Source organism: Narcine bancroftii, chromosome 6, assembly GCF_036971445.1.
Source record: "Narcine bancroftii isolate sNarBan1 chromosome 6, sNarBan1.hap1, whole genome shotgun sequence".
Classification (NCBI taxonomy): Eukaryota; Metazoa; Chordata; class Chondrichthyes; order Torpediniformes; family Narcinidae; genus Narcine; species Narcine bancroftii.
Window position 1 is genome coordinate 249832552 of NC_091474.1, and position 25576 is coordinate 249858127.

A 25576-nucleotide genomic window follows, 5' to 3' on the forward strand; every position below is an offset into this window, starting at 1 on the left:
TAGGTGGTGGTGGAAATGGCAAAGTTCTGCTGGGGTGGTAGGTATCCTGACCTTGTTGTGCTTGGGGGTAGAGGGGCCAGGGCAGATATGCAAGTTATGGAGGTTATGCGGGTGAGTGCCGAGTTGATGATGGTGGAGGGAAAGCCACGTTGTTTGAAGGAGGACATTGTGATGGATTATATTATATTTTATATTGTATATAAATATGTTTTAAAAGGAGATAAATTGTGGCTGTTTTTTTAGAGTAGGTCACATACAAACATTTCAAAACAGGTCTCATTGAGAATGCTGGAACTCCACTGAAGCCAGACAGTCCAGGCTTCAGGTACCTTTGCAGAAACTTTGAAGGATGACTATAAGGACTTCACAAGTAGGTGTTAATTGGACATGCTGTGGAGTAATGGATTGTTGTTTTGGAAAGCAACAGATGAACAAACTTGGAAGATTAGATACGGAGCTGCAGTCTGTCTGAGTGAAATTTGCCGATCGAGAGGGTCATGTGGTTTTCCCTGAGTAAGAGAGAGAGAGAGAGAGAATTCAGTTCTACAGTTCAGCAACAGTAGCTGGGACTGGAACGGGACAAGCTGGCGAGCTTGTGGAAAAACCCCATTTTGAAGACAGGTTGTGAGTTCTTAGTTCCGCCTGGTCAATGCCCTTGTGGTCCATACAAGAGGAGATGGCTGGCTGCATAATGTTTCACTTGAAATAAGGGAAACAGAAAAGGAACTCTGTGGTGACCTAAAAGAAAGAGGTTATCATCTGGAAAACCCTGATGGGACAAGTTTCTTTGGCAAGACACTGACGTGGCTGATCAGAAGGAATCAGTTTGTGTCCAACGAGCACCAAATCTCTCTGAAAACCGACAAGAATTTTCCTGAGTGATAACCATTTCCCTTTCAAGCACCAAAGCCTGGTGAACTTCATAAATGTTAAATTCTTTGCACAGTATAAGAATTGGCTGCAACCAGTGAACTTGGAGGAGTGAGAAGTGAGATTGGAATGTGAACCAAAGACCTTTCCTCGAATTTACACACGTGTGTTTAGAATTAGAAGGGGGTTAAGTTGGGTGAGTTAAGTTAGTAGCGATAAGTTAAAGTGTGATCCTGTTTTCACATTTAAAGATCATTAAAAACAACTTTACTTGGTCTGGGTGAATATCTATTGCTGCTGGGTTTGGGGGTCCTCGGGCCCATCGCACCCTCTCTTATGGTCTGGAGTGGGGGGGGGGGGTCCTCGTCCAGGGGGGCAGCTGTTGGCGTTGAGCGAACGGACCGGAATCCGTCCAGGGACCCGAGTTCCGATGGAGGCCGAGTTCCGATGGAGGCCAGACCCGGCGAGGACCACGATGGCCCGTTCCCTGCCACCGCCTCTGGGCTCCCGGACCTTGGCGCCCTCCAGCCCACGGGCTCGCGCGCGCGCGCGCCGGCTTGCCGCCCCTCCCCCCGGGCCGTTGTGTGCGCGCGCGCCCCCCGCGCGCGGGGCCCACGCCGCCGCGCGGCCGCCATCTTGCCCGGGCGAGAACGGGCGGCGTCTGCTCACGATGAGCCTCCGCATTTATTTCTGCGGCAGCATCCGGGGCGGGCGGCAGGACGCGCTCATCTACTCCCGGATCATCCAGCACCTGCAGCGCTTCGGCCGCGTCCTCACCGAGCACGTCAGCCACCCGGACATCGCCGGTACGGTGCCCCCTCCTACGGCGCGGGGGGCACGGGGGGCACGGGCACGGTTCCCACCCACTGGGGGGGACGAGATGGGACGGGGGGAGGGTGGCTCCCACCCGCTGGGGACAGGACGGGGGGTGTGGCTCCCACCCACTGGACATGCTCTCTCCGTCTGGGTGAGGGTGCTCCCTCCCTTGGGGATGGACTAGGCCTTTGGGTGGGAGGAGATGGGCTCATTTGGGCTGGTACGGGTGGGGTATGGGGGGAAGTATGGGTGGGGGGCAGGAGGGGTGGGGATGGGGGTAGGAGGGGTGGGGATGGGGGCAGGAGGGGTGGGATTGGGGCAGTTAGTTTGGGGTGAAGATTCCTCAATAAGCCATGTTTGACACTTTTCAGTTAAGTGGAACCTGGTTATTATTGCACCCATGCATGAAGTCTTGCTGCAGCTTCCCAGATAAAACAGACTATAATACAGGTTAACCATAATTAAGATACCATGAAGGGACGTGGTAATATATGTTAAACGAAGGAAAATGAAAATAAATAATCACTTGGAAACTTCTCAATTCTTCAGTTGGGGCAGAGGGGCTGGCAGGTTTGTTTGCTGGGATTGAAACAGTTTGGGTGAACCCTGTCTCAGTTTTTGTTAATGAAGACAGATTTTGGTGTAAACTGTTTTCAGATTTCTTCTTCAAGTACAGTACAACTCCGATTATCCAAAATCGGATCTCCAACATCCTCAATTATCCGAAATTTAAAAAAAAAATAATAATTTCAGGTTAAGCAGGATATCTGAAATTCTCATTTATCCAAATTTTTTTTGGAGCTGAACTGACCAGGGACCTCGGGCTCCCGGTACCGGCAGCAGTGATCCTGGTGCTCCTGAAACGGGTTTGTGACCCTCAGGCTCCCGGCATGAGTGGGGCCACTGTGAGGAAGTGTCAGTGATCGGCAGTGGCCAACATTTTTTTGGTGAGAATTAAACTTTATTTTAAATCTTAAAATGCCTTCACTTGTTGTATAAACGCTGTTACAGTGATTTGCTGTTGTTATTGGGCTGTTTTTAAAAAAACAATGAATAGTTCTCTGAAAAAACAGTTTATCCGAAATGGATCCGGTCCTGACCACTTCGAAGAAACGGAGTTGTACTGTACATACATGATACCACATAACCCTGAGAATCGTTTGCCTGTGGGTGAGGCAAAATTACCATTTACTTGTACTACCGAATATACGTACACATGTAAACAAACGAAGTGTAAACAAACTGCAATACATAGTAGGGAAACAAATCAATAAAGTCCAAAAGTAAAAGTTTTTCAATGAGCCTGATTGAGTTTGTTGTTGAGGAGTCTGATGATCAAGGGTAGCAGCTGTTCCTGAACCTGGTGGTGGTTGTCTTGTGACACCGATACCTCTTTCCTGATGGTAGCACGAAAACAGTGTTATGGGCCCAGAGGACCCCAAAACCCAGCAGCAATATTCATTCACCAAGACCAATGGTTACAAAAACAAAAGTTACTTATAATTTTCTTTAAACATAAAAATAGGAGAGGAGTCACGTGATGGAGTAGTGGCCGGTCAGGGAATTCCAGTTCTCCCGAAAAGTTAAAAAAAAACACAAAGCACAAAGGTACAAGATTAAAATTTATAATAAAGTAAAAGTAAAGGTGAGAAGAAAATGGCAGCGAAGAGAGAAAAGTCGAAAACAACGGGAAGAAAAGAGGAAGAAAGAATGTCGGAAGAAGAAGGTGAAGGCCTTACCTGTCCGAAGAGGCCCGCCGCGGAGAGAGAAGCCCGCTCCCTCAGGTCAGTGGAAGTCCTGGGCTCGGGACTACAAAAATGGCTCACAGAGCCGAGTAAAAGTGCGCAACCGCGCATGCGCATGAAAAAAAACACACTGATGGGAGGGGGGAACAGCTGCGGAGTCGATCTCCACAACTGAGAGAGACACCTGCTGCAGAACACAGACAATAACGACAACAAGAAAGAAGAGGGTAAAAAGGAAACAACAGATGGTCAACCCAGAGGAAGAAGAAGAAGAAGAACAGAAAGAAATGGAAGAAGAAGAGAAAGGCAAGACAATGGATGTATCTTTTTTTAAAGAATATATGGAATCAGTGAAAGAATGGCAATTACAAGAATTCAATGAGATAAAAAGTAGAATTAAGAATGCAGAAGAAAGAATGAATAAAATAGAAATGGCCATGTCAGAAATAGGAAAAAGAGTGGAAAATATGGAAGAATGAGAAACAATTGTAGAAATGGAAGACGAAAAAGAGAAATTAGAAGAATCTAATAAAAAAGTTAAAGAGGCACAGGAGCTGTTAGCTCAGAAGATAGATATAATAGAAAACTATAATAGAAGAAATAATATAAAGATAGTGGGCCTTAAGGAAGATGAAGAAGGCAAGAATATGAGAGAATTTATAAAAGATTGGATCCCCAGGGTCCTGGGAAGACCAGAATTACAGGAAGAAATGGAAATAGAGAGGGCACATAGAACTTTAGCCCCGAAACCACAACCGCAGCAAAAACCAAGGTCCATTTTAGTAAAATTTTTAAGATATACAACAAGAGAAAGTATATTGGAGAAAGCAATGAAGAAAGTAAGAGAGGACAAAAAGCCACTGAAATATAAAGGTCAAAAAAAAAATTTCTATCCAGACATAAGTTTTGAACTCCTGAAGAAGAGGAAGGAGTTCAATACAGCAAAAACGATCTTATGGAAAAAAGGATATAAATTTATGTTAAAGTACCCAACGGTACTTAAAATAGTTATTCCAGGGCAACAAAATAGACTATTCTCGGATCCAGAGGAAGCAAGGAAATTTGCAGAACAACTACAAAACAAGCAGAGAGATGAAGACATGTAATGAGAGTAAAAATGACCACGAACTCTATGTATGTGTGTAAAGGGGTATATGTGTGTATATATATTGTGTATACATGAATGTATCCGTATTTAGAGGAAAATATATAGAGTATAGACAAGAATTAATAAGGGAGGCAAAGGGAATAGAGGGAATAAGGAGGGAATTAAAAGAGTGACCTTTGTTACATATGAAAATTGAAATCTTTTCTGGGGGGGCTGGGTGGGGAGGAGTTACGGTCACTACAAAATCAGTTGACTTTTGCGAGTGAATTGGCAAATCCAAATGGAGAGGGGAGATGTGGTTGTCCGACAAGGGATAAAGGGCAACTCAGGAGGGGGAGGGGAGAATGGGGTTAAAGAAGTTTTAAATAGGAGAATAAGGAAAATGTTTGATGTTTTAGAAATGTTGTCTTATAAAGTGTTTAAAACAAGAAAGCAGAAATGGATAAGAAGGAAAGGTGATGATGGAGAAACGGAAAGGGAAGATAAACAGTATGAAATGGCTACGCTGAACTATATGACTTTAAATATTAACGGAATACATAACCAAATTAAAAGGAAGAAACTGCTAAATTTACTGAAAAAAGAAAAAATTGATATAGCATTTGTGCAAGAAACACATTTAACTGAATTGGAGCACAAGAAATTAAAGAGAGATTGGGTAGGACACGTAACAGCAGCGTCGTATAATTCAAAAGCAAGAGGAGTAGCTATATTAATTAGTAAAAATGTGCCAATTAAAATAGAAAAGGAAATAATAGATCCAGCAGGGAGATATGTAATGATAAAATGTCAGATATATTCGGAGTTTTGGAATCTACTCAATGTATATTCACCTAACGAAGAAGATCAAAAGTTTATGCAAGATATTTTTTTGAAGATAGCAGATACGCAAGGGAACATATTAATAGGAGGGGATTTCAACCTGAATTTGGATTCAAATATGGACAAAACTGGGAAAAAAATTAACAGAAAGAACAAAGTAACCAAATTTATAATTAAATCGATGGAAGAAATGCAACTTTTGGATATATGGAGGAAACAACACCCAAATGAAAAGGAATATTCATATTACTCTGGTAGACATAAAACATACTCAAGAATAGACCTATTTTTGTTATCAGCTCGTTTGCAAGATAGAATAAGAAAAACAGAATATAAAGCTAGAATATTATCAGACCATTCACCCTTAATATTGACAATAGAGATGGAGGACATCCCTCCAAGAATGTATAGATGGAGATTAAACTCCATGCTACTCAAAAGGCAGGATTTTAGATAATTCATTGAAAGACAAATTAAAATGTATTTTGAAATAAATACGGAATCAGTGAAAGATAAGTTTATACTATGGGATGCAATGAAAGCGTTCATTAGAGGGCAAATAATAAGTTATGTAACCAAGATGAAGAAGGACTATAATCAGGAAACAGAGCAGTTGAAAGGGAAATAGTAAATATAGAAAAAGAATTAACAATGAAGGAAGATACAACTAAAAGAAGAGAATTGGCAGATAAAAAAATAAAATATGAAACACTACAAACATATAAGGTGGAGAAGAACATAATGAAGACAAAACAGAAATATTATGAACTAGGGGAAAAACGCACAAAATTCTAGCATGGCAGCTTAAGACAGAACAAGCTAAGAAAATGGTATTGGCATCAAGGAAAAAAGACAAACAAATCACATATAATCCAAAGGAGATCAAGGAAAACTTTAGAGAATTCTATGAACAATTATACCAAGCTGAAAACGAAGGGAAAGAAGGGAAAATAGATGAATTTTTAACTAAAATTGAACTACCAAATTACAAAAAGAGGAACAAAATAAATTAACAGAACCATTTGAAATAGTAGGAATACAAGAGATAATTTAAAAAATTACCAAATAAAACACCAGGAGAGGATGGATTCCCAATAGAATTCTATAAAACATTTAAAGATTTATTAATTCCTCCCCTTAATTCCGCCCCGGACCGGGCGAAGGGTAGATGGCGGCGGCCCCGATCCGGGCAGAAGCAAGGGGGAGACGGCGGCCCCGGCCTCGGTCGAGTGGGGCAGGCGAAGGCCCCGATCCGGGCAGAGAGTGGGAGGCGGCGGCCCCAATCCAGGCACAGGGTGAACTGCGGCGGCCTCGACCCCGGTCCGGGCAGTATGGACCGATCTAGGAGGGGAGGCAGGCCCCTCCAGCCCGGGTAAGAAACCTGCATAGGAGAAGGCCACTCCGATATAAAACCTACGACCCAAGGACCTCGCTGCCACGTCCCAGCTTGCTTGGCCATGGCACACGAACCATGGGTGTAAAGGGTGGGGCCAGTACTGCGCGCACTGCACTCCACCTAAAAGCTCCTTTGCGCAGGCCCGAGGACAGGTCCACGTCCTCCCCCTCCACGTCCTCCCCCTCCACGTCCTCCCCCTCAAAAGATGCTCACAAACTCAAGCTAGCATGCTGGAACATCAGAACCATGCTAGACAAGGCTGACAGCCACCGACCTGAACGTCGGTCTGCCCTCATTGCACATGAACTCCTCAGACTTGACATCGACATAGCCGCTCTCAGTGAAGTCCGCCTGGCAGATGTAGGCAGCCTCCAAGAACGCGGCGCGGGCTACACACTCTACTGGTCTGGCAAGCCTTCGGATGAACGACGCCTATCTGGTGTAGGCTTCATGGTCAAGAGCTTCATTGCCTCCAAACTCGAAAACCTTCCGACAGGCCTCTCGGACCGAATCATGTCCATGCGACTCCCACTTCAAAACAAGCGTCACATCACCCTCATCAGTGTCTATGCTCCAACCCTCCAGGCGGAACCAGCAGAAAAGAACAAGTTCTACACCGACCTGCGCAACCTCATCCAACGTACCCCTACAGCCGACAAGGTTGTCATCCTGGGCGACTTCAACGCTCGTGTCGGCAAAGACTCAGAAACCTGGCCAGGAATCCTGGGCAAGCATGGCGTCGGCAAGTGCAACGACAATGGGCGCCTCCCGTTGGAGCTCTGCGCAGAACAGCGACTTGTCATTACAAACACCCTTTTTCAGCAGAGGGACAGCCTTAAGACCACCTGGATGCATCCCCGATCCAAACACTGGCACCTCCTGGACTACATCCTGGTGCGAGAAAGTGACAAACGAGATGTGCTCCACACCAGGGTCATGCCTAGCGCGGAATGCCACACTGACCACCGGCTGGTTCGCTGCAAGCTCAACCTTCACTTCAAGCCAAAGCCCAGGAACAATAAAGCCCCCAGAAAGAGGTTCAATGTTGAAAACCTGCAGTCAGACGAAGCGAGAGGAAACTTCCAGGCAAACCTCAAAGCAAAGCTCGACGTTGCAACCCGCCTCACGGACCCGTCCCCTGAAACCCTCTGGGATCAGTTGAAGACTACCATACTGCAATCCACTGAAGAGGTACTGGGCTTCTCCTCCAGGAAAAACAAGGACTGGTTTGACGAAAGCAGCCAGGAAATCCAGGAGCTGCTGGCAAAGAAGCGAGCTGCCCACCAGGCTCACCTTACAAAGCCGTCCTGTCCAGAGAAGAAACAAGCCTTCCGTCGCGCATGCAGCCATCTTCAGCGCAAACTCCGGGAGATCCAAAATGAGTGGTGGACTAGCCTCGCCAAACGAACACAGCTCAGCGCGGACATTGGCGACTTCAGGGGTTTCTACGAGGCTCTAAAGGCTGTGTACGGCCCCTCACCCCAAGTCCAAAGCCCGCTGCGCAGCTCAGACGGCAAAGTCCTCCTCAGCGACAAGATCTCCATCCTCAACCGATGGTCAGAACACTTCCAATCTCTTTTCAGTGCCAACCGCTCAGTCCAAGATTCCGCCCTGCTCCAGCTCCCTCAACAGCCCCTAAGGCTAGAGCTGGATGAGGTTCCCACCCTGGATGAGACATATAAGGCAATCGAACAACTGAAAAGTGGCAAAGCAGCAGGTATGGATGGAATCCCCCCAGAAGTCTGGAAGGCTGGCGGCAAAACTCTGCATGCCAAACTGCATGAGTTTTTCAAGCTTTGTTGGGACCAAGGTAAACTGCCTCAGGATCTTCGTGATGCCACCATCATCACCCTGTACAAAAACAAAGGCGAGAAATCAGACTGCTCAAACTACAGGGGAATCACGTTGCTCTCCATTGCAGGCAAAATCTTCGCTAGGATTCTACTAAATAGAATAATACCTAGTGTCGCCGAGAATATTCTCCCAGAATCACAGTGCGGCTTTCGCGCAAACAGAGGAACCACTGACGTGGTCTTTGCCCTCAGACAGCTCCAAGAAAAGTGCAGAGAACAAAACAAAGGACTCTACATCACCTTTGTTGACCTCACCAAAGCCTTCGACACGGTGAGCAGGAAAGGGCTTTGGCAAATACTAGAGCGCATCGGATGTCCCCCAAAGTTCCTCAACATGATTATCCAACTGCACGAAAACCAACAAGGTCGGGTCAGATACAGAAATGAGCTCTCTGAACCCTTCTCCATTAACAATGGCGTGAAGCAAGGCTGTGTTCTCGCACCAACCCTCTTTTCAATCTTCTTCAGCATGATGCTGAACCAAGCCATGAAAGACCCCAACAATGAAGACGCTGTTTACATCCGGTACCGCACGGATGGCAGTCTCTTCAATCTGAGGCGCCTGCAAGCTCACACCAAGACACAAGAGAAACTTGTCCGTGAACTACTCTTTGCAGATGATGCCGCTTTAGTTGCCCATTCAGAGCCAGCTCTTCAGCGCTTGACGTCCTGCTTTGCGGAAACTGCCAAAATGTTTGGCCTGGAAGTCAGCCTGAAGAAAACTGAGGTCCTCCATCAGCCAGCTCCCCACCATGACTACCAGCCCCCCCACATCTCCATCGGGCACACAAAACTCAAAACGGTCAACCAGTTTACCTATCTCGGCTGCACCATTTCATCAGATGCAAGGATCGACAATGAGATAGACAACAGACTCGCCAAGGCAAATAGCGCCTTTGGAAAACTACACAAAAGAGTCTGGAAAAACAACCAACTGAAAAACCTCACAAAGATAAGCGTATACAGAGCCGTTGTCATACCCACACTCCTGTTCGGCTCCGAATCATGGGTCCTCTACCGGCACCACCTACGGCTCCTAGAACGCTTCCACCAGCATTGTCTCCGCTCCATCCTCAACATCCATTGGAGCGCTCACACCCCTAACGTCGAAGTACTCGAGATGGCAGAGGTCGACAGCATCGAGTCCACGCTGCTGAAGATCCAGCTGCGCTGGATGGGTCACGTCTCCAGAATGGAGGACCATCGCCTTCCCAAGATCGTGTTATATGGCGAGCTCTCCACTGGCCACCGTGACAGAGGTGCACCAAAGAAAAGGTACAAGGACTGCCTAAAGAAATCTCTTGGTGCCTGCCACATTGACCACCGCCAGTGGGCTGATAACGCCTCAAACCGTGCATCTTGGCGCCTCACAGTTTGGCGGGCAGCAACCTCCTTTGAAGAAGACCGCAGAGCCCACCTCACTGACAAAAGGCAAAGGAGGAAGAACCCAACACCCAACCCCAACCAACCAATTTTCTCTTGCAACCGCTGCAATCGTGTCTGCCTGTCCCGCATCGGACTTGTCAGCCACAAACGAGCCTGCAGCTGACGTGGACTTTTTACCCCCTCCATAAATCTTCGTCCGCGAAGCCAAGCCAAAGAATTCCTCCCCTCCTGGAAGTAATCAACCAGATTGATAAAACACAAAGCTTACCAGATTCATGTAAAACAGCAATAATTACAGTAATACTAAAGACAGGGAAAGATCCACTCGCACCAGCGTCATATAGACCAATATCTTTACTTAACACAGATTATAAGATAATAGCTAAACTATTAGCAAACAGATTAGCAGAGTATGTACCGAAAATGGTAAATCTAGACCAAACTGGATTTATTAAAAAAAGACGCACAACAGACAATATTTTTAAATTTATTAACTTAATTCATGCAGTAGAAGGGAGTGAAGCGCCAACAGTAGCAGTTGCTTTAGACGCAGAGAAGGCCTTTGACAGAGTAGAATGGAATTATTTGTTCAAATTATTGCAAAAATTCAGTTTACCGGAGAAGTATATTAATTGGATTAAAGCATTATATAAGGGACCGTTAGCGAAAGTGACAATAAATGGATATATATCAAAGCAATTTAACTTAAGCAGGTCAACACGGCAGGGATGCCCACTATCACCCTTATTGTTCGCGTTAGCTATAGAACCTCTAGCAGAATTGATAAGAGCAGAAAATAATATAAAAGGAATAAAAATAAAAGACAAGGAATATAAAATCAGGTTATTAGCGGATGATGTTATAGTATACTTAACAGAACCAGAACTATCAATAAAAGAATTATATAAGAAATTGAAGGAATATGGAGAAGTGTCGGGTTACAAGATTAACGTAAATAAAAGTGAAGCAATGCCAATGAATAATGCGGATTTCTCAAAATTTAAGAAGGAATCACCATTCAGATGGCAAATGCAAGCAATACGATACCTAGGTATACAAATAAATAAAAATCTCGGCCATCTATATACACTCAATTATTATCCACTAATGAAAAAATCACAGGACGATTTAGAGCATTGGAAAGATTTACCATTAACACTAATAGGAAGGATAAACTGTATTAAAATGAACATTTTCCCAAGGATATTATACCTATTTCAGGCATTGCCAATACACTTGACATAGAAATTCTTCAAGGAGTTAAAGAAAATAATAAGGAAATTTTTATAGAAAGGGGGGGAAACCGAGGATAGCACTAGATAAATTAACAGAATGGTATAAACAAGGAGGCTTACAACTGCCAAACTTAAAAAATTATTATAAAGCCGCACAATTAAGATACCTATCAGATTTTTATCAAACAAGGGAAAAGCCAGATTGGACTAGATTAGAATTAGATAAAATAGGGGAAAAGATACCTGAACACATATTATATAAATGGGATGAAAAATTGGTACAACATAGAAGTTCTCCAGTATTACATCATCTACTCAATATTTGGAAAAAGATTCATGTTGAAAGGAATAAAACAAATTATCAATTACCAAAACTAATATTGAAGCAAAATAAGTTACTCCCTTTTACAATAGATAACCTTTCCTTTAAAGAATGGGAGAAAAATGGGATCAAAAGAATAGAAAATTATTTTTTAAGAAATAGATTATTATCCTTTGAACAAATGAAAGATAAATACAATATAACTCAAGATACAGTGCTGGCATTTTACCAATTGAGATCCTACTTGAAAGACAAATTAGGAAGCAGTGTGAGGTTACCAGAATGAAGTAACTTTGAATATGTGATTACAGATACAATGATAATCAAAAGATTTATAACAAATATGTATATGAAACGGCAAGAAAAGGAGAATGAGGAAACAAATGGTAAAACTAAACAAAAATGGGAACAAGATTTAAATATAAAGATAAAAAAGGAAACATGGGAGAAGTTATGTTCTGGAATGATGAGAAATACAATAAATACGAGGTTACGTATGATACAATATAACTGGATACACACGCTATACATTACACCTCAAAAGTTAAATAAATGGGACCCAACAGTATCTAATAGATGTTTTCGATGTAAAAAAAGAAATGGGAACAACAATTCATGCAATCTGGACATGTGAGAAAGTAGAAAAATTTTGGGAAGATCTAAACCAAATATTAAATAAAATTACAGAAAACAATATACCAAAAAATCCAGAGATCTTCCTCCTAAGTAACATAAAAAACAAAGAATTTGGAATTGATTTGGATGGTGCACAAAAAAGATTTGTTAAGATAGCTCTAGCCGTAGCAAAAAAATGTATTATGTCAACCTGTAAATTGGAAGATAATTTGAAAATACAACAATGGTATATAGAAATGAATAAATGTATTCCATTAGAAAAAATAACGTATAGTTTAAGAAATAATATTGAAATATTTGAACAAATATGGGAGCCTTACATGAAACACAATAGAGAAAACCTACCGGGGACATTCACTACCTAAATTAACGAAAGGAGAAGAAAATGAAAAGCATTGACTCAGTGGAATTTCTTGTTTATTTTTATTGAATGACAACATTGTTTGACTGGTTTAATGTATCCTAGATTTTGTACTTTAAATGGACGGGTGGGGAGGTAGGGAGGGTTGGATGGGAGGAGGGGGGTGGGAGAAAATGGCACTGTATATATTTGAAAAGGAAAACGTATGTATCATGGTCAATGTGGTTTATGGTGTGAAAAATAAAAAAATAAATAAAAACATAAAAACAGGATCAAACTTTAACTTGTTACTATTAACTTAACCTAACAACCCTCTTCTCATTCTAAGCGCACGTGTACATAAGGAGTATAAGTTCAGAAAAGTTATTTGATTCACAGTCCAATTTCACTCCTCCAAAAGTCAGTGGTATCAGGCAATTCTTATACTGTGCACAGAATTTAACCTTTATGTATTATCACCAAGCTCTGGTGATTAAAGGGTTACTGCTCAGGAAGGTTCTTGTTGGTTTCAGAGAGAGATTAGTTGCTCGTTAGACACACACAAACTGATTTCCTCTGATCAGTCACTTCAGTGTCTTGCTGAAGAAACTTGCCCATCAGGGTTTTCCAAATGATAACCTCTTCTGCAGTTCCCCATAGAGTTCCTCTTCTTTCCTTTATTTCAGGTGAAACTCTAGCCAGCCATTTCCTCTTGTATAGACCACAAGGGCTTTCAACAGAGTGAACTCAGAACTCAACCCATCCTCAAGATGGGGTTTCAACAAGCTGCCAGCTTGCCAATGCTGCAGAAACTAGATCTCTCTCTCTCTCTCTCTCTCTCTCTCTCTCTCTCCTTGCAAAACCACATGACCTTCTTGGAATACCAAACTGCATCCAGACAGATTGCAGCACTGGACCCAAACTTCTGAGTCCGTTCATTTTTTGCTTTTTAAAACAATAATCCATTTCCACTTTCTTTTGAAATTTTTTAGCAAAGCAGCCTCCTTGTTTTATTGTCTTTGCAAAGGTTCCCGGTGCCTGCATGACTCCCTTTCAGCAAAGCTCTTGTATTTTAAATGAAATCTGTTTTGTGAAGTGTTTGTGTCCTACAATACTCCCACAGTCTATTTCCTTCAAAAACATATCTATATACAATATAAAATATGATATAATCCATCACAACAGAGCATATACTGGGTTCATGGATCCTTGATGATTGCTGCTGCTGTCTGATGGCAGTGTCCCCTGTCGATATTCTCAGTGGTGGAAAGGGTTTTGTCTAGGGCTATGTCCAGTACCTTTTGGAGGGCTTTACACTCAAGGGTATTGGTGTTCCCCATACCATTCTGTGGTGCTGCTGGTCAGCACACTTTCCACCACGCCTCTAGAAATTTGCCAGGTTTCTGGTGTCATACCAAACCTCTGCAAATTCCTGTGGAAGTAGAGGTGCTTTCTTCACGACGCCATTGGTGTGTTGGGTCCAGGAAAGATCCTCTGAGATAGTGACTCCCAAGAACTTAAATTTCCTCCAACTCTAATCCCCCACTGATCACTGATTTGTGTGTTTATCCAGGCAATCGTCCATTAAGACAGACTGCCTTCAGTAAGGTGGAGCCCAGAAAATAGAGTAGGGATTTCCAAACAATAGCCCAGAACAACATTTCTCGGGTATGGCGGGACAGGTGAGGAACTCGAGGGAAGCTTCAGAGGTGTCAAACTAGCTCTCATTTGATGACACAACCCATTTTGTGAAGATTGCACCCTTTTTCTAATTACATTGTTTTATCTGCAAACAGAGAAGCTGGATGGACTCAGCAGGACACAAATTATCCGTGGAGAGAAAGGAACAGTCAACATGTTGGATTGGGACCCTAATTTTTGGCAAAAGCAGTCCTGACCCATTTCTCTCCAAGATATTCCTGACCTGCCAAGTCCCTGCAAATTTGCTCATGGTTGTAGTGTCTTTGTGCTTTTCACCTTGTGATTCGATCTGTCGACCATCTGCTTGTCGTGTTTCATACTGGGTGGTGATGTGGTGATGCGATGGTTGACTGACGTTCAGGCCCATTGTTGAGCCTCTCCTTGCTCTCAGCTACATGTCATAATTTATTCCCCATCTGTTTTACCCACAGGTGAGGGTGGACTGGAAGTTGATGATAAATATATCCATGACAGAGATTTGCAATGGCTGCAGGAGGCTGATGGTGAGTCTGAAAGGCTGCACTGCATTCGCCTGAAGAGAGTAACACTGTGGCAATGTCACAGCTCTAAAACTATGCACCATCTGCACTATTTGGACTGATAGTCCAAGGTGCTATGATTTGGGAGTGGGATATATTCCACTTTTCTATAGTTAAAAAGTGGTAGAGATCCAGTGAGTAACAAAACACGGGGCTCATTCACTCCGTGAGCGAACGTATTTCAGATTCAACTCAATCAAGGTCTCTGCTCTTTTTAGAAGAAACTCCTCCTTAAGCACACCCTCCCCACCACCAGTTTAAATTCTATATGGAAGATTTTGGAGGATCACGAACTCATGTGGCATTGAGTAAAGCTGGTCATTACCTCAATGCCACTTTTTATTCCTTCATATCAAAAATCAACTACTTGGCTCTGGTCAGTGATTAAATCCACCTCAGAAAATTCTAGAGTCACTGTCCTCTGGATTGGAGAATATTTTTCTTGTCTCTGTGTTCCCAATAGCTATTCTCCGACCTTTACTTTCTGATTACTGGTGTCATACATCTAAGCCCAGAAATAATTTGTTTTTGAGACGATGTCTGCACTTTCCAAAATCCACCATAAAGATCCGCCTGCTTAATCTCTCTTAGCAGGACAAACATGTGCTACGGCAGAATATCTTTTGGAAGAGAGAGGCACTGTTGTTGAAGCATTCTCACGAGACTTCTGTTCCACAAGAGCTGCTTGGATAATGATCAAGTCCTTTTGTAACAAATGCCAACATACCATTTGTCTTTTTGTTTGCTGTACATGTAGTAATCGCGTAAAAGGAAATCCAGGTTCCTCTGACAAGTAATGCCATTGTCTCTCACCAATTTAAAAATGATTTCTCCATTTTATTGTTATTTCTAAGGTGGACGAACCAATGAAATAGCATTTTCTCAACCTTCAATTTACTCTGCCACACCCATGATGTGTTGAATGTGGAAGGTGATGGGTGAAATTACATCATGAAATTTCTTTCTCAACAGTTATTGTGGCAGAGGTCACTCAACCTTCCTTGGGTGTCGGTTATGAAATTGGAAGAGCAGCGTCCATGAATAAGAAGATACTTTGCCTGTTCCAAAAACCATCAAAATATGGTGGGTATTTCTAATGCAAATAGAAAATCTTCAAACAAACTTGGGGCCTGAGCCCCTTCACTCTGTTTATATAAAAAAAAACCAAGCCCATTGTTAAAGTTACAAGTTTATCAGTTGTTCACTTTCCCACCTTCTTGCTTTAGACGCAATAGTTCGCCCCTTCCTTGAAGGGAATGCAGCTCCCCATCGAACTCAGTACAGGCCATTTGGCAAACACTGCTGTCCAACCCATATAAACATATTCTAGTATCAGTCTAACCCTTCCTAACCTCACAGCCCCAACCCCTCTTTTTATTACATTCATGTGCCTGTTTTAAAAGTCTACTAATACTATACTAGCCTCCACCACCACCCATGGCAATGTATTCCAGACACCCATCACTTTCTGTGTTTAAAAAAAACTTTTCCGAACTCACCTTAAACAAATGTTCTCTGGTATTGGCCATTGCTGCCCAGGGTAAAAGGCGCTGGCTGTCAACCCTATCTATATCTCTCAATCTTGTACACCTCTATTAAATCACCTCTCATCATCCGTTGATCAACCTTGCTTCATAAGATTCATTCTCCAATCCAGGCAACATCCCAGTAAATCACTCTGCCCTCCCTCTAAAGCTTCTAAATCCTTCCTGTAATGGGGTGTCTGGAACTGAACATAATACTCCCAAGTGTGATCTCACCAGAGTTTTATAGAGCTGCAAAATTACCTCATGGCTCTTGAACTGAATATTCAAGATTAGTTTATGTAATAAAACAGAAAATGTGATATTATACAAAATTTCCTTTAGTCTGCCCTAAGGCAGACAAAGAGTTGTCATTAGTGTTGTCCAACACCCCTTACAGTAAGAGAATGAGAAGCAAAAGGGACTAACTTCAGAGTCACTGGTTTGCCTCCAGTGCTCCCGTAGCTGCACTGACCTCTGTTCTATTTGTCGGCAACTAAGCTCTAAATCCAAGCCTCTGATAGAAGCAGTAATTCTTCAGCGCCTGATGCCCTTTGTGACCCCTTCTTGCCCTCAGCACCCTCTCAAATTCTGTATCTGATACCTGATTCCCATGAACAAGTCTCCAGCAGCCTGTTTGGATGCTTCAGCCACTGAGCCCCAAGCTGGTTTGCTGCTGTGATCATCGCCTCCTTTGCTTCTCCCCATTTCTGGTGCCCTTTGCCGGAGTGCTGACCCCCCCACCCAGAGTCTGCAACCCCTCAAGGCTGCTGCCAACACAGGTGCCATCTTCTTGGGCACAGACCCCCACGGTTGCAGGATTTTAAATAAAAACAGACTGTTCCTTTTACCGGTTGTTTAAAGCCCATACAGAGCCACTGGCATTAGAACTGGGCTGTTGGACCCTGTAGAGGAGCACTGAATCTCTGGTCCCCACTCTATCCGGGTCTGTGCCAGCAGTGCCACGATTTCACCCTTACTTTTCCCCGACTCTTGAAGACCAGTATACCAGATTACCAGACGCTTTCTTAGCTATCTTGTACAGAAACCAGAGCACAGTGACCAGAACTGAACACATCTGTAACATGTCCTCCCACCTTCCATACACAATACTCTGACTACTGAAGGCCCTTTTGACCACTCTATGGTCCTGTGACCACTATTACGGTGTTAAATCAGAGGTTTGTTCATTCTCTTTTTATGCTACTGTAACACCCATCACACTCAGCAAAGTTCAAATCTACGCTTTATTTGTTCTGCATGAAGCTGTCACAGTTGAGTGTAGGAAACTGAACAGTTTGCCACTCAAGACCCAAGTGTGCCTCAAATGTATCACGACAGATATTTATACACAGTAGCCCTTTTTACACAGCATTTGAAAGCTGGGTTAAATCTGTCTTTCGGACACTGTGAGAACATTGAAGGCAGATTGTGGGGGTCTAGACTTAACCCAGCTTTGATCGGCCAAGGAAGGTAGTCTCGGGTGGAGCATATTGATGCAAGACCAGTCTAAAATAATTGACCCGTGATGCCAGGTCGAAACAGCAAGGGAAGATGACGTCGCAATGTTGAATCCAGAAAAGATTCAGTCATAGGTGCACAGAGAGTAGAGCAGGGAACACTACTAGGTGTGTAGTGTGCTAATGTTGGCACTGCTTGCGTGAATCAGATGCAGTGGGTTTGTAATCACACGTAGCTTTTATTAACAGACGGTTTGTAGAAGAGTGTGGCAAAATGTTAAGCAGTACACAATTACTGCTTCTAAGTCTTACGGTCTTATAAGAGTGTACTAAAGGAGTGTTGAGTACAATTCCTATTGCCATAAACATTCAGTGTCTTGCAAGTCAACCATACAGCAGCTTAACTGTCAACATCACCAAGCATTAGCCTGCCCTTGCAACTGCCGACTGAAGTTAGCAGGTAAAGCATATCTCCTGTGTTTGTTCAGATTACAATTTGATTATCATATCAACAATTAAACATTTACAGACACTTAATAAACTGGCATGTATTTGTTTGTAGATAGCTACAGTTGGTATAATGAAAACTATTCTGTTACCTCAATCTCGGCAGTCCTAACTATTTTTGGGTTTGAATGTCTAAAATCAACAGAATTAAATAGTCAACCGTTCATGAACTGTGTGTGTTTTACTTCTGTAACATTTTCCTATGCTCCTTTATAAACTGTGCATGTGTTTTACTTCCGTAACATTTTCCCACGCTCCTTTATAAACTGTGCATGTGTTTTATTCCCGTTAACATCTTCCCACACTCTTCTATAATTTTGTGTTAATAAAAGCAAACGTGTGATTGAAAACCCTCGTGTCCAGACCCACCGAATCAGATTCTTCGCTTCACACAACGTCACACTAGGCACTGACATTGCTGTAGCATGTCCTGCCTCTTTTGCTTCAGGAAGCCGGCTTGCTGTGTGAAAGGACTCACGGAGCTGGCTTTTTTTCTGTTCTGTGTGAACAAGCAAGCTGGCTTCCAGAGACGGGTTATGCATATGGCAATATCATGGTTTTTCAGTGTAAAAAGGGCTAGTGACCAGTGTTACCTTTAAGAGTCAGCAGGTACATCCAGTTGAAACGACGTCCGTGCAAGGCCATTAAAGGTGTTTCCCTTCCTCGAGAAGCAGTTAACTGACGTTTCTCCTCTTCAGCATCCCAATTGCATGTGTCATTCGTTGCACGATTGTAGCCCTACATCCCTCCCATTCTGTGTCACTTACACCCAAGTTAGACTTCAAGAAAGGCAACACCTCAACATTTTTATGCATTAAATTCCATTCAAAATTCTTTTATTGTCATGTCATAGTGCAATATTATCCAGGATTTGCTTTTGTCTGCCCTAAAAATTGCTTGAACCATCTCCTACAGTCAGAGAAAGAAGCAAAAGAGAGTCCCCAAGTGTCCATGGATTCACCTCCAGTGCTTCCACAGCCCCCGCATTCACACAGAGTCCAATCCAAACCATAGGCACCCCAAGCTCCAGATACGAACCTCCAACACAATCAGGAAACCTCAGTGCCCTTGGCACAGTCTCGCATCGTGGTTCCAGTACCTGGTACCCCTTCACCTGCCCACCTTCCCAACCGATCAAAATCCTCTTGCTGTTTCTGGCCATTGTCTACAATACCAGACACGTTCATGTCATCCACAAACTTGCTAATCATGCCAAGTACGTTTTCATCTAAGTCGCTGATGACAAACAGCAAGAGACCCAGCACCAAACCCTGTCTCCAGTCCCAGAAACAACCTTCCTTCATCACCCCTCTGCTTTCTACTCTGAAGCCAATTTTCTGTCCCTTCTGCTCTTTTGGATCCCATGTGATCTTCCAGAGGAACCTTCAGTGCGAAACCTGACCTTGTGTCTTGCTGAAATCCATATCTACAACTTTGCCCTTGTCTACCTTCTTGGTCACGTGTTCAAAAAACACACAGTGAGATATATCCCCACTTACAAAACAGTACTGATTATTCCTAATGAGCCCTTGTCCATTTAAGGGCATCTATATCTTCTCTCTCCAAATATTCTCTAATAACTTACTAACGTTTTAGCCTCACTGGCTTTTTCCTGCAGCCCTTCTTGAATAGAGGCACATTTGCCACCCTCCAGTTTTCTGGCACCTCACCTGCTCTTCATTGATGTAGTTGGGTGGTATAGGCTTGTGGGTCTGTTACCATGCTGCGTATCTAAATTTAAAATTTAATGATGAATCCTAAATCTCAAGTCATGGCACCTGCAGTTTCCTCTAAAGCTTCCCACAGTGTCCTCAGATTCATCTGATCAGGCCTTGGTGTGGAAGAAAGTAAGAAACCTCGGGAGAGGCTAACATAAAGAGCAGGCTAATGTGCAAGGTTAAGAAAGAGGCTGTATTGGATCTTCTAAATCTCCCAGGTTATTCGAGGAAGTGAAGGAAGAGATTGCTGGGAGGGGGTTTGCTGATGACCTTTGCTGCCTCCCTGGCCACAGGAGAGGTACGAGAAGATTGGAAAATGGCAAATGTAGTCCTCTTGTTTAAGAAAGGTAAGATAGAGGTTCCTGGGAATCGTAGACCAGTGAGTCTTCTGTGGAAAGTGGGGAAACTACAAGAGATGATATTTGGGGATAGGAATTATGAGCATTTGGAGAAGCATAAACTTCTAAGGGGATAGCATGGTTTTGTGAGGGGTAGCTTGTGCCTCATGAGCCTAATTGAGTTTTTTGAGAAGGTGTCAAAAGAAATTGATGAAGGAAAGGAGGTGGATGTGTGTATGGATTTTAGTAACACGTTTCTCAAGGTCCATTGAGAAAGTCACAAGGCATGGGAACCATGGAACTTTGGCTGGCGTTCCAAAGGGATCTGTTCTGGGATTCCTTCTTTTTGTGATTTTTATAAATGACATGGATGAAGAGATAGTCGGTTAGGTTGCAGATGATTGGAAGAATTGTGGATAGCATAGGTAGTTGCAGGTTACAACAGGATGTTGACGGTGCAGAGTTGGGTGGAGAAGAGCAGACGAAGTTCAATCAGGGTAAGTGTGAAGTGATGCACTTCATTTGGTCAAACTTGAGGGTGGTGAATGTGGTCAATGGCAGGATTCTTAAGTGGAGGAACGGAGGGATCTAGTGGTCTAGGTGGATGGATTGCCAAAGGTTGCTGTGCTCATCGATAGGGTGGTTAAGAAGGCATAGGGCTGAAATTAGTCAGGGGATTCAGTTCAAGAGTTGAGAGGTAATGAATGGTACCTCCATAAAACTCTGGTTGGACCACACTTGGAATATTGTGTTCAGTTCTGGTCGGCTGCTTTGCAGAGGGGACAGAGCAGATTTACCTGGATTGGAGAAAGTTTCATATGAAGGAAGGTTGACAGAGTGACAAAGGATGAGAGGTGAATTAATTGAGGTCTATCAGATTATTAGGGATGGTCAGCCAGCAACTTTTCCTTGGAGAAACAATAGCAGGGGCATCTGTTTAAGGTGAGGGGAGGAAAGTTTAGGGGAGATGCCAGGGGTAAGATTTATTTTACTCGAGTGGTGGGTGCTTGGAATGCATTGCTGGGGGTGGTGATGAAAACTGGTACAATATGGTCATTCAAAAGACTCAGGCACATGGATGTCAGAAAAATAAAGGGTTGTGCGTGTGAGGGAAGGATTAGATTGTGGTGGAGTTGGTTTCCAGAGGTTGTCACAGAGTACAGAGGCCTATACTGTGCTGTAATGTGTGTTCTATAATAGATATACGACACATTTTGGCAGAGAACGAGGAGAAATGAAGACATTGACACATTCTGAAAGGTGGTCAAAATCAGAAGGGCCAGGGCTCCCTTCTATATCGTGCTTTCAAAGTGGTGAGACATTTTGGAATCAAATGGAACCACCATCCCGAGTTCTATAAATAGAAGCAGAGTGCATCAAACCAGGCATAGTGTAACAGCACTGATTTACCACAGGTTACAAACAAATAAAATACTCACTCATTTCTTTCACCACAGTATCAAGTCGACCTTTTTAATTATTCCCTAGTCATGACACTGCATTCTTCAACTCCCCAAACACCACCCAGCCAAACTCCTCTGACCATCTTATGGGCTCGCTGCTGCATGGGAGATCCTGACACTCTCCCTCTCCTGCTGCTGTGTATGAGATTCAACACCCGTACTCAAGCTTACACACACTCCTGCGCATCGTATCGCGTACATCATCTGCAGCAGCCAACACTGCTCCCGACGAAGGCAAGTACACTACCACAACAATAGAACAGACCTTGAAACATCTCAGAGCACAGGAGTGCCATTTTGGTCAGATCACTGAACAAGGTAGAGGTACTTGAGAAGGTTAAGGCAAGATTTACTAGAATCACCAAGGCTGACTGGATGGAGAAGTTGTCTCCGTGGAGCAAAAGAATTGAGAGATTTTTGGGAAGTTAATTGCAACTGACGTTAGTGAGTGTCCCGAGGTGGTGGTGAATACGAGGGGAAAAGCGGACGCATCGAGTGGCACGCATTTGATGATGTAAAGAAGTCCTCTCCCTGGAACACGAAAGCACAGAAACAGGCCCTTCTAATCTGTGCCAAACTTATTTTTCCTAGTCCTACTGACCTTGTACCTGTTCAAATTCTGCTTAAATGTTAAAATTGAGCCCGCATTCACCACTTCAGCTGACAGCTCATTCCACACTCCCACCTCTCTCTGTGTGAAGAAGTTCCCCTTCATTTTCACCCTTTTCACCTTTAACCTGTCTTCTAGTTTGCATTGCAACTGCTTTACAGGGAAGTGGGGGGGTATAAACAGTCCTAGAGGCTATAGTGAATAAAAGGTTGAGAGTAACTGATTACCTGTCATAATTTGTTACACCTCTGAAATCTCCCCTCATTCTTCCAGGGAATAAAGTCCTAACTTGTACCTCGGTGCCTCAAGATCCAGCATCTTTGCACTTTTTTAGTCTTATTGATAACATTCCTGTTGTTGGGTGACCAAAACTTCTGTGGATTTTTTTTTAAAACAAAGGGATTGGTTCAACAGTCTTCTTCCCAAGATACCACAGACTGGTGGGGGGGGGGGGGATTAGTTTCTCTGCCATAGATACCATGATTGTAGCTTTTAACCAAGCTCTTATCAACGATATGCCACTTTCAAATTGGAGTGAAAATGTGGAAAAATGTCCAGGTGTATTTAGTTCACGGGAGTTGGAGAAAGCCACTGCAACACAATGCCATCCCATTTGTTCTGCTCTGACATCAGTGATGGGGACTCTTGCATCACTTATGCTCTTCAAGGGATTTGCATGATCCCAGCTGCCTGTCCCTGATAAATCTCACCTATTTCTCTGACAAGATCCTCATCCTATATTGACCAGCTCCCCTCACAGCCTTGCCCTGAACTCTGTCTCGTTTTCGAACTTCTCCCACTTTGTGCTTAACCTGCTAAACCTTTTCCTATCAACCAGCTGCTTGTGTGGTGGCATATTAAATGTGGCCAAGTCCTCCCTTTGTGGAAACATCTAGGCCTTTGGCCCAGCTCATCCATGCTGACCAAGTTGGCACACTGGGCTAGTCCCATTTATCTGCATTTGGTGTACATCCATAACAATAGCATCTGGGGGATGTGCATGGAGAAAGCTTCCGTGATTGGATTTATGTTCTGTAAGACGTGCCACAAAAAATACAAATAAAATTCCAGAAGGTGACATGTGATTTATTAAACAATTTGTCTCCTAGTTCTTTCTGCAATGATTCGAGGGGCAGCGAATGGAACAAACATCCACGTGAAAGATTACTCGGTGGAGAAAGTGGAAAGTATTCTACAACAATATTTTGAGCAGCAGCTCTAGGCATGGCTAAAATTATTGCCTACTGCATTCTAAAAGGGGGTTTTCATAGTATATCAATCATGTTAACTGGTGCTTTGTACTTGTGTACACAGAAATGCATTCGAATTAAAGTACAAGATCTCTGGAGGAGAATTTGTTTTGGTAAAATTAAAAATATGTGATAGCCCCTCTTATTTTCATCCCTGTACAGCCTGTGAACAAAACTGGATAGCACACATTAACAATCTAACCAGACTCTAGGAATCCTGCAGTCCCAAACTGAGAGTAGTCGAATGAAGTATTACTGATTCAAAATTGTTTGCTCAAAAATTAAACGGAGATTATACAATTTGTCTGCAGTATATCCCCAAACATTTAACTGAAATATTACTTCTGTAACACAAGCAAAAATGGGGACAGGTTGAGATGAGTAGCACATTGGTTTGTGGATCAGGACTTGGAACTAAGGTGCAAGACTCAACAAATCCATGTTCAACAAGATTTGTATTTGCCCTTTAGAAGAGGTATGGCAGCAAACCAATTGCCTATTGTCCTGCAGGATTTGATATCAAGTTTGGAAATTAAACTCAATCCAGGACACTCAAATGAACATAAAACCACAGATGACATCATTGCGTAAAGATCGCGCGCTCTTCTGTAAATTGACTCTGCCTTTACTTACTGTTGACCATTCTGTGAGTTGGAATCAGCCGAAACATCTTTGAGGAAAACTTGGTGAAACCTCAGAGATGACAAACATCACAAATGCTGCAACTCTGTGTTTACGTAAGAGGCCTGAGGGATTCGGCATTTGGAGCAACATCTGAAGTCACTGCAGTTTTCTCCTTTGGCCAGCATGGTTGGCATAGCGGTTAGCGCAATGCCTTTACGCAGCAGTGATTGGGACAAAGGTTCAAATCCCACCCTATCTGTAAAGAGTTTGTACATTGTACGTTCTCCCCATGTCTGTGTGGGTTTTCCCTGGGGGCTCCAGTTTCGTCTCACCGTTCAAAACCTACATGGGGTGTACGTTAATTAGGTATAAATGTGCAGCATGGACTCGTGGGCCAAAATATGTGCTGTAGGTCTAAATTTAAAATAATATGCATCTCAACCAGCTTTATTTACAAGGGAGTGGATGAAAATAGAAATTGAGAAAAAAATGGAGAGGTGAGGTGAGTAACACCAAAAGGTGGCAAGATTGAGCTTCAGTAAGGGATCACTTTTGTGAATGGCTTTCAGGTGGGATACCTGAAATGGAGATGATGGAGGAAAGGATCGTGGCCCTATTGCGAGCTGGCAAGAGATGAGCAGACATTGCAGGTAGGCTGAGGAAGGCCTGAGATGACTTAGGAAAGACGTGAATTTTTCAATCTATATACATAATGTGGAGAACAGAGAGGTTAATAAGAGGTGACTTAATAAGAGAGTGGATGGATTGGAACGGATGCAGTTGGATAAACATCAGAGATGATAATTGGGAGGGGAGTCATGTGATGGAGAAGTGGCCGGACGGTGAACTCCAGCCCTCTCCAGAAAAGTTGGAAAAAACAAAGGAAAACACAAAGGCACAGAAATAAAAGTTAAAGAAAAGTGAGTATAAAGGTGGAAAGAAGATGGCGACAAAAAAAGAAAAATCGAAATCAACGGTAAGAAGAGAGGAAGAGAAGACAACGGAGGAAGAAGGAGAAGGCCTTACCTGTTTGAAGAGGCCCGCGGTGGAGAGAGAAACCCACTCCCTCAGGTCGGTAGAAAGTGGACTACAAAAATGGCTCGTTGAGCCGAGTAAAAGTGCGCAACCGCGCATGTGCGACTCCTCGCGCATGCGCGGTGCGCATGAAAAAAAACACACCGACGGGAGGGGTGACCAGCTGGGGAATCGATCTCCACAGCCAGCAACGACAGCTGCAGAACACCTGCAGCAAGAAGAGACCACAGAAGACAATAGAAACAAGAAAGAAGAGAAGAAAAGGGCAACAAAGAAACA

At 43.4% G+C, this 25576-nt stretch overlaps 1 protein-coding gene across 2 annotated transcripts; it reads left to right on the forward strand.

The window, feature by feature from the left end:
• Positions 1 to 1295: 1295 nt before the first annotated feature.
• LOC138737225 (5-hydroxymethyl-dUMP N-hydrolase-like) lies at positions 1296 to 23736 on the forward strand. 2 transcript variants are annotated; one of them, XM_069887913.1, is made up of 4 exons: positions 1296 to 1676; positions 14662 to 14733; positions 15742 to 15852; positions 23498 to 23736. In XM_069887913.1, exons 1-4 carry the CDS (start codon positions 1301 to 1303, stop codon positions 23608 to 23610), a joined length of 672 nt encoding a protein of 223 aa, XP_069744014.1. In that variant the 5' UTR covers positions 1296 to 1300; the 3' UTR covers positions 23611 to 23736. The 2 variants fall into 2 exon arrangements, with proteins under 2 accessions (XP_069744014.1, XP_069744013.1); XM_069887912.1 differs by lacking the exon at positions 23498 to 23736 and adding an exon at positions 21804 to 23485.
• The last annotated feature ends 1840 nt before the right edge of the window (positions 23737 to 25576 follow it).

What these genes read in the sequence shown, in the direction of transcription:
- LOC138737225 (XM_069887912.1), top strand. Translation starts at nt 1,301, where the DNA reads ATGGAGGCCGAGTTCCGATGGAGGCCAGACCCGGCGAGGACCACGATG. An exon ending in CAGCCACCCGGACATCGCCG is followed by an intron (nt 1,677 to 14,661) that starts GTACGGTGCCCC and finishes TTTTACCCACAG; the next exon opens with GTGAGGGTGGACTGGAAGTT. An exon ending in CCAAAAACCATCAAAATATG is followed by an intron (nt 15,853 to 21,803) that starts GTGGGTATTTCT and finishes ATTATTCCCTAG; the next exon opens with TCATGACACTGCATTCTTCA.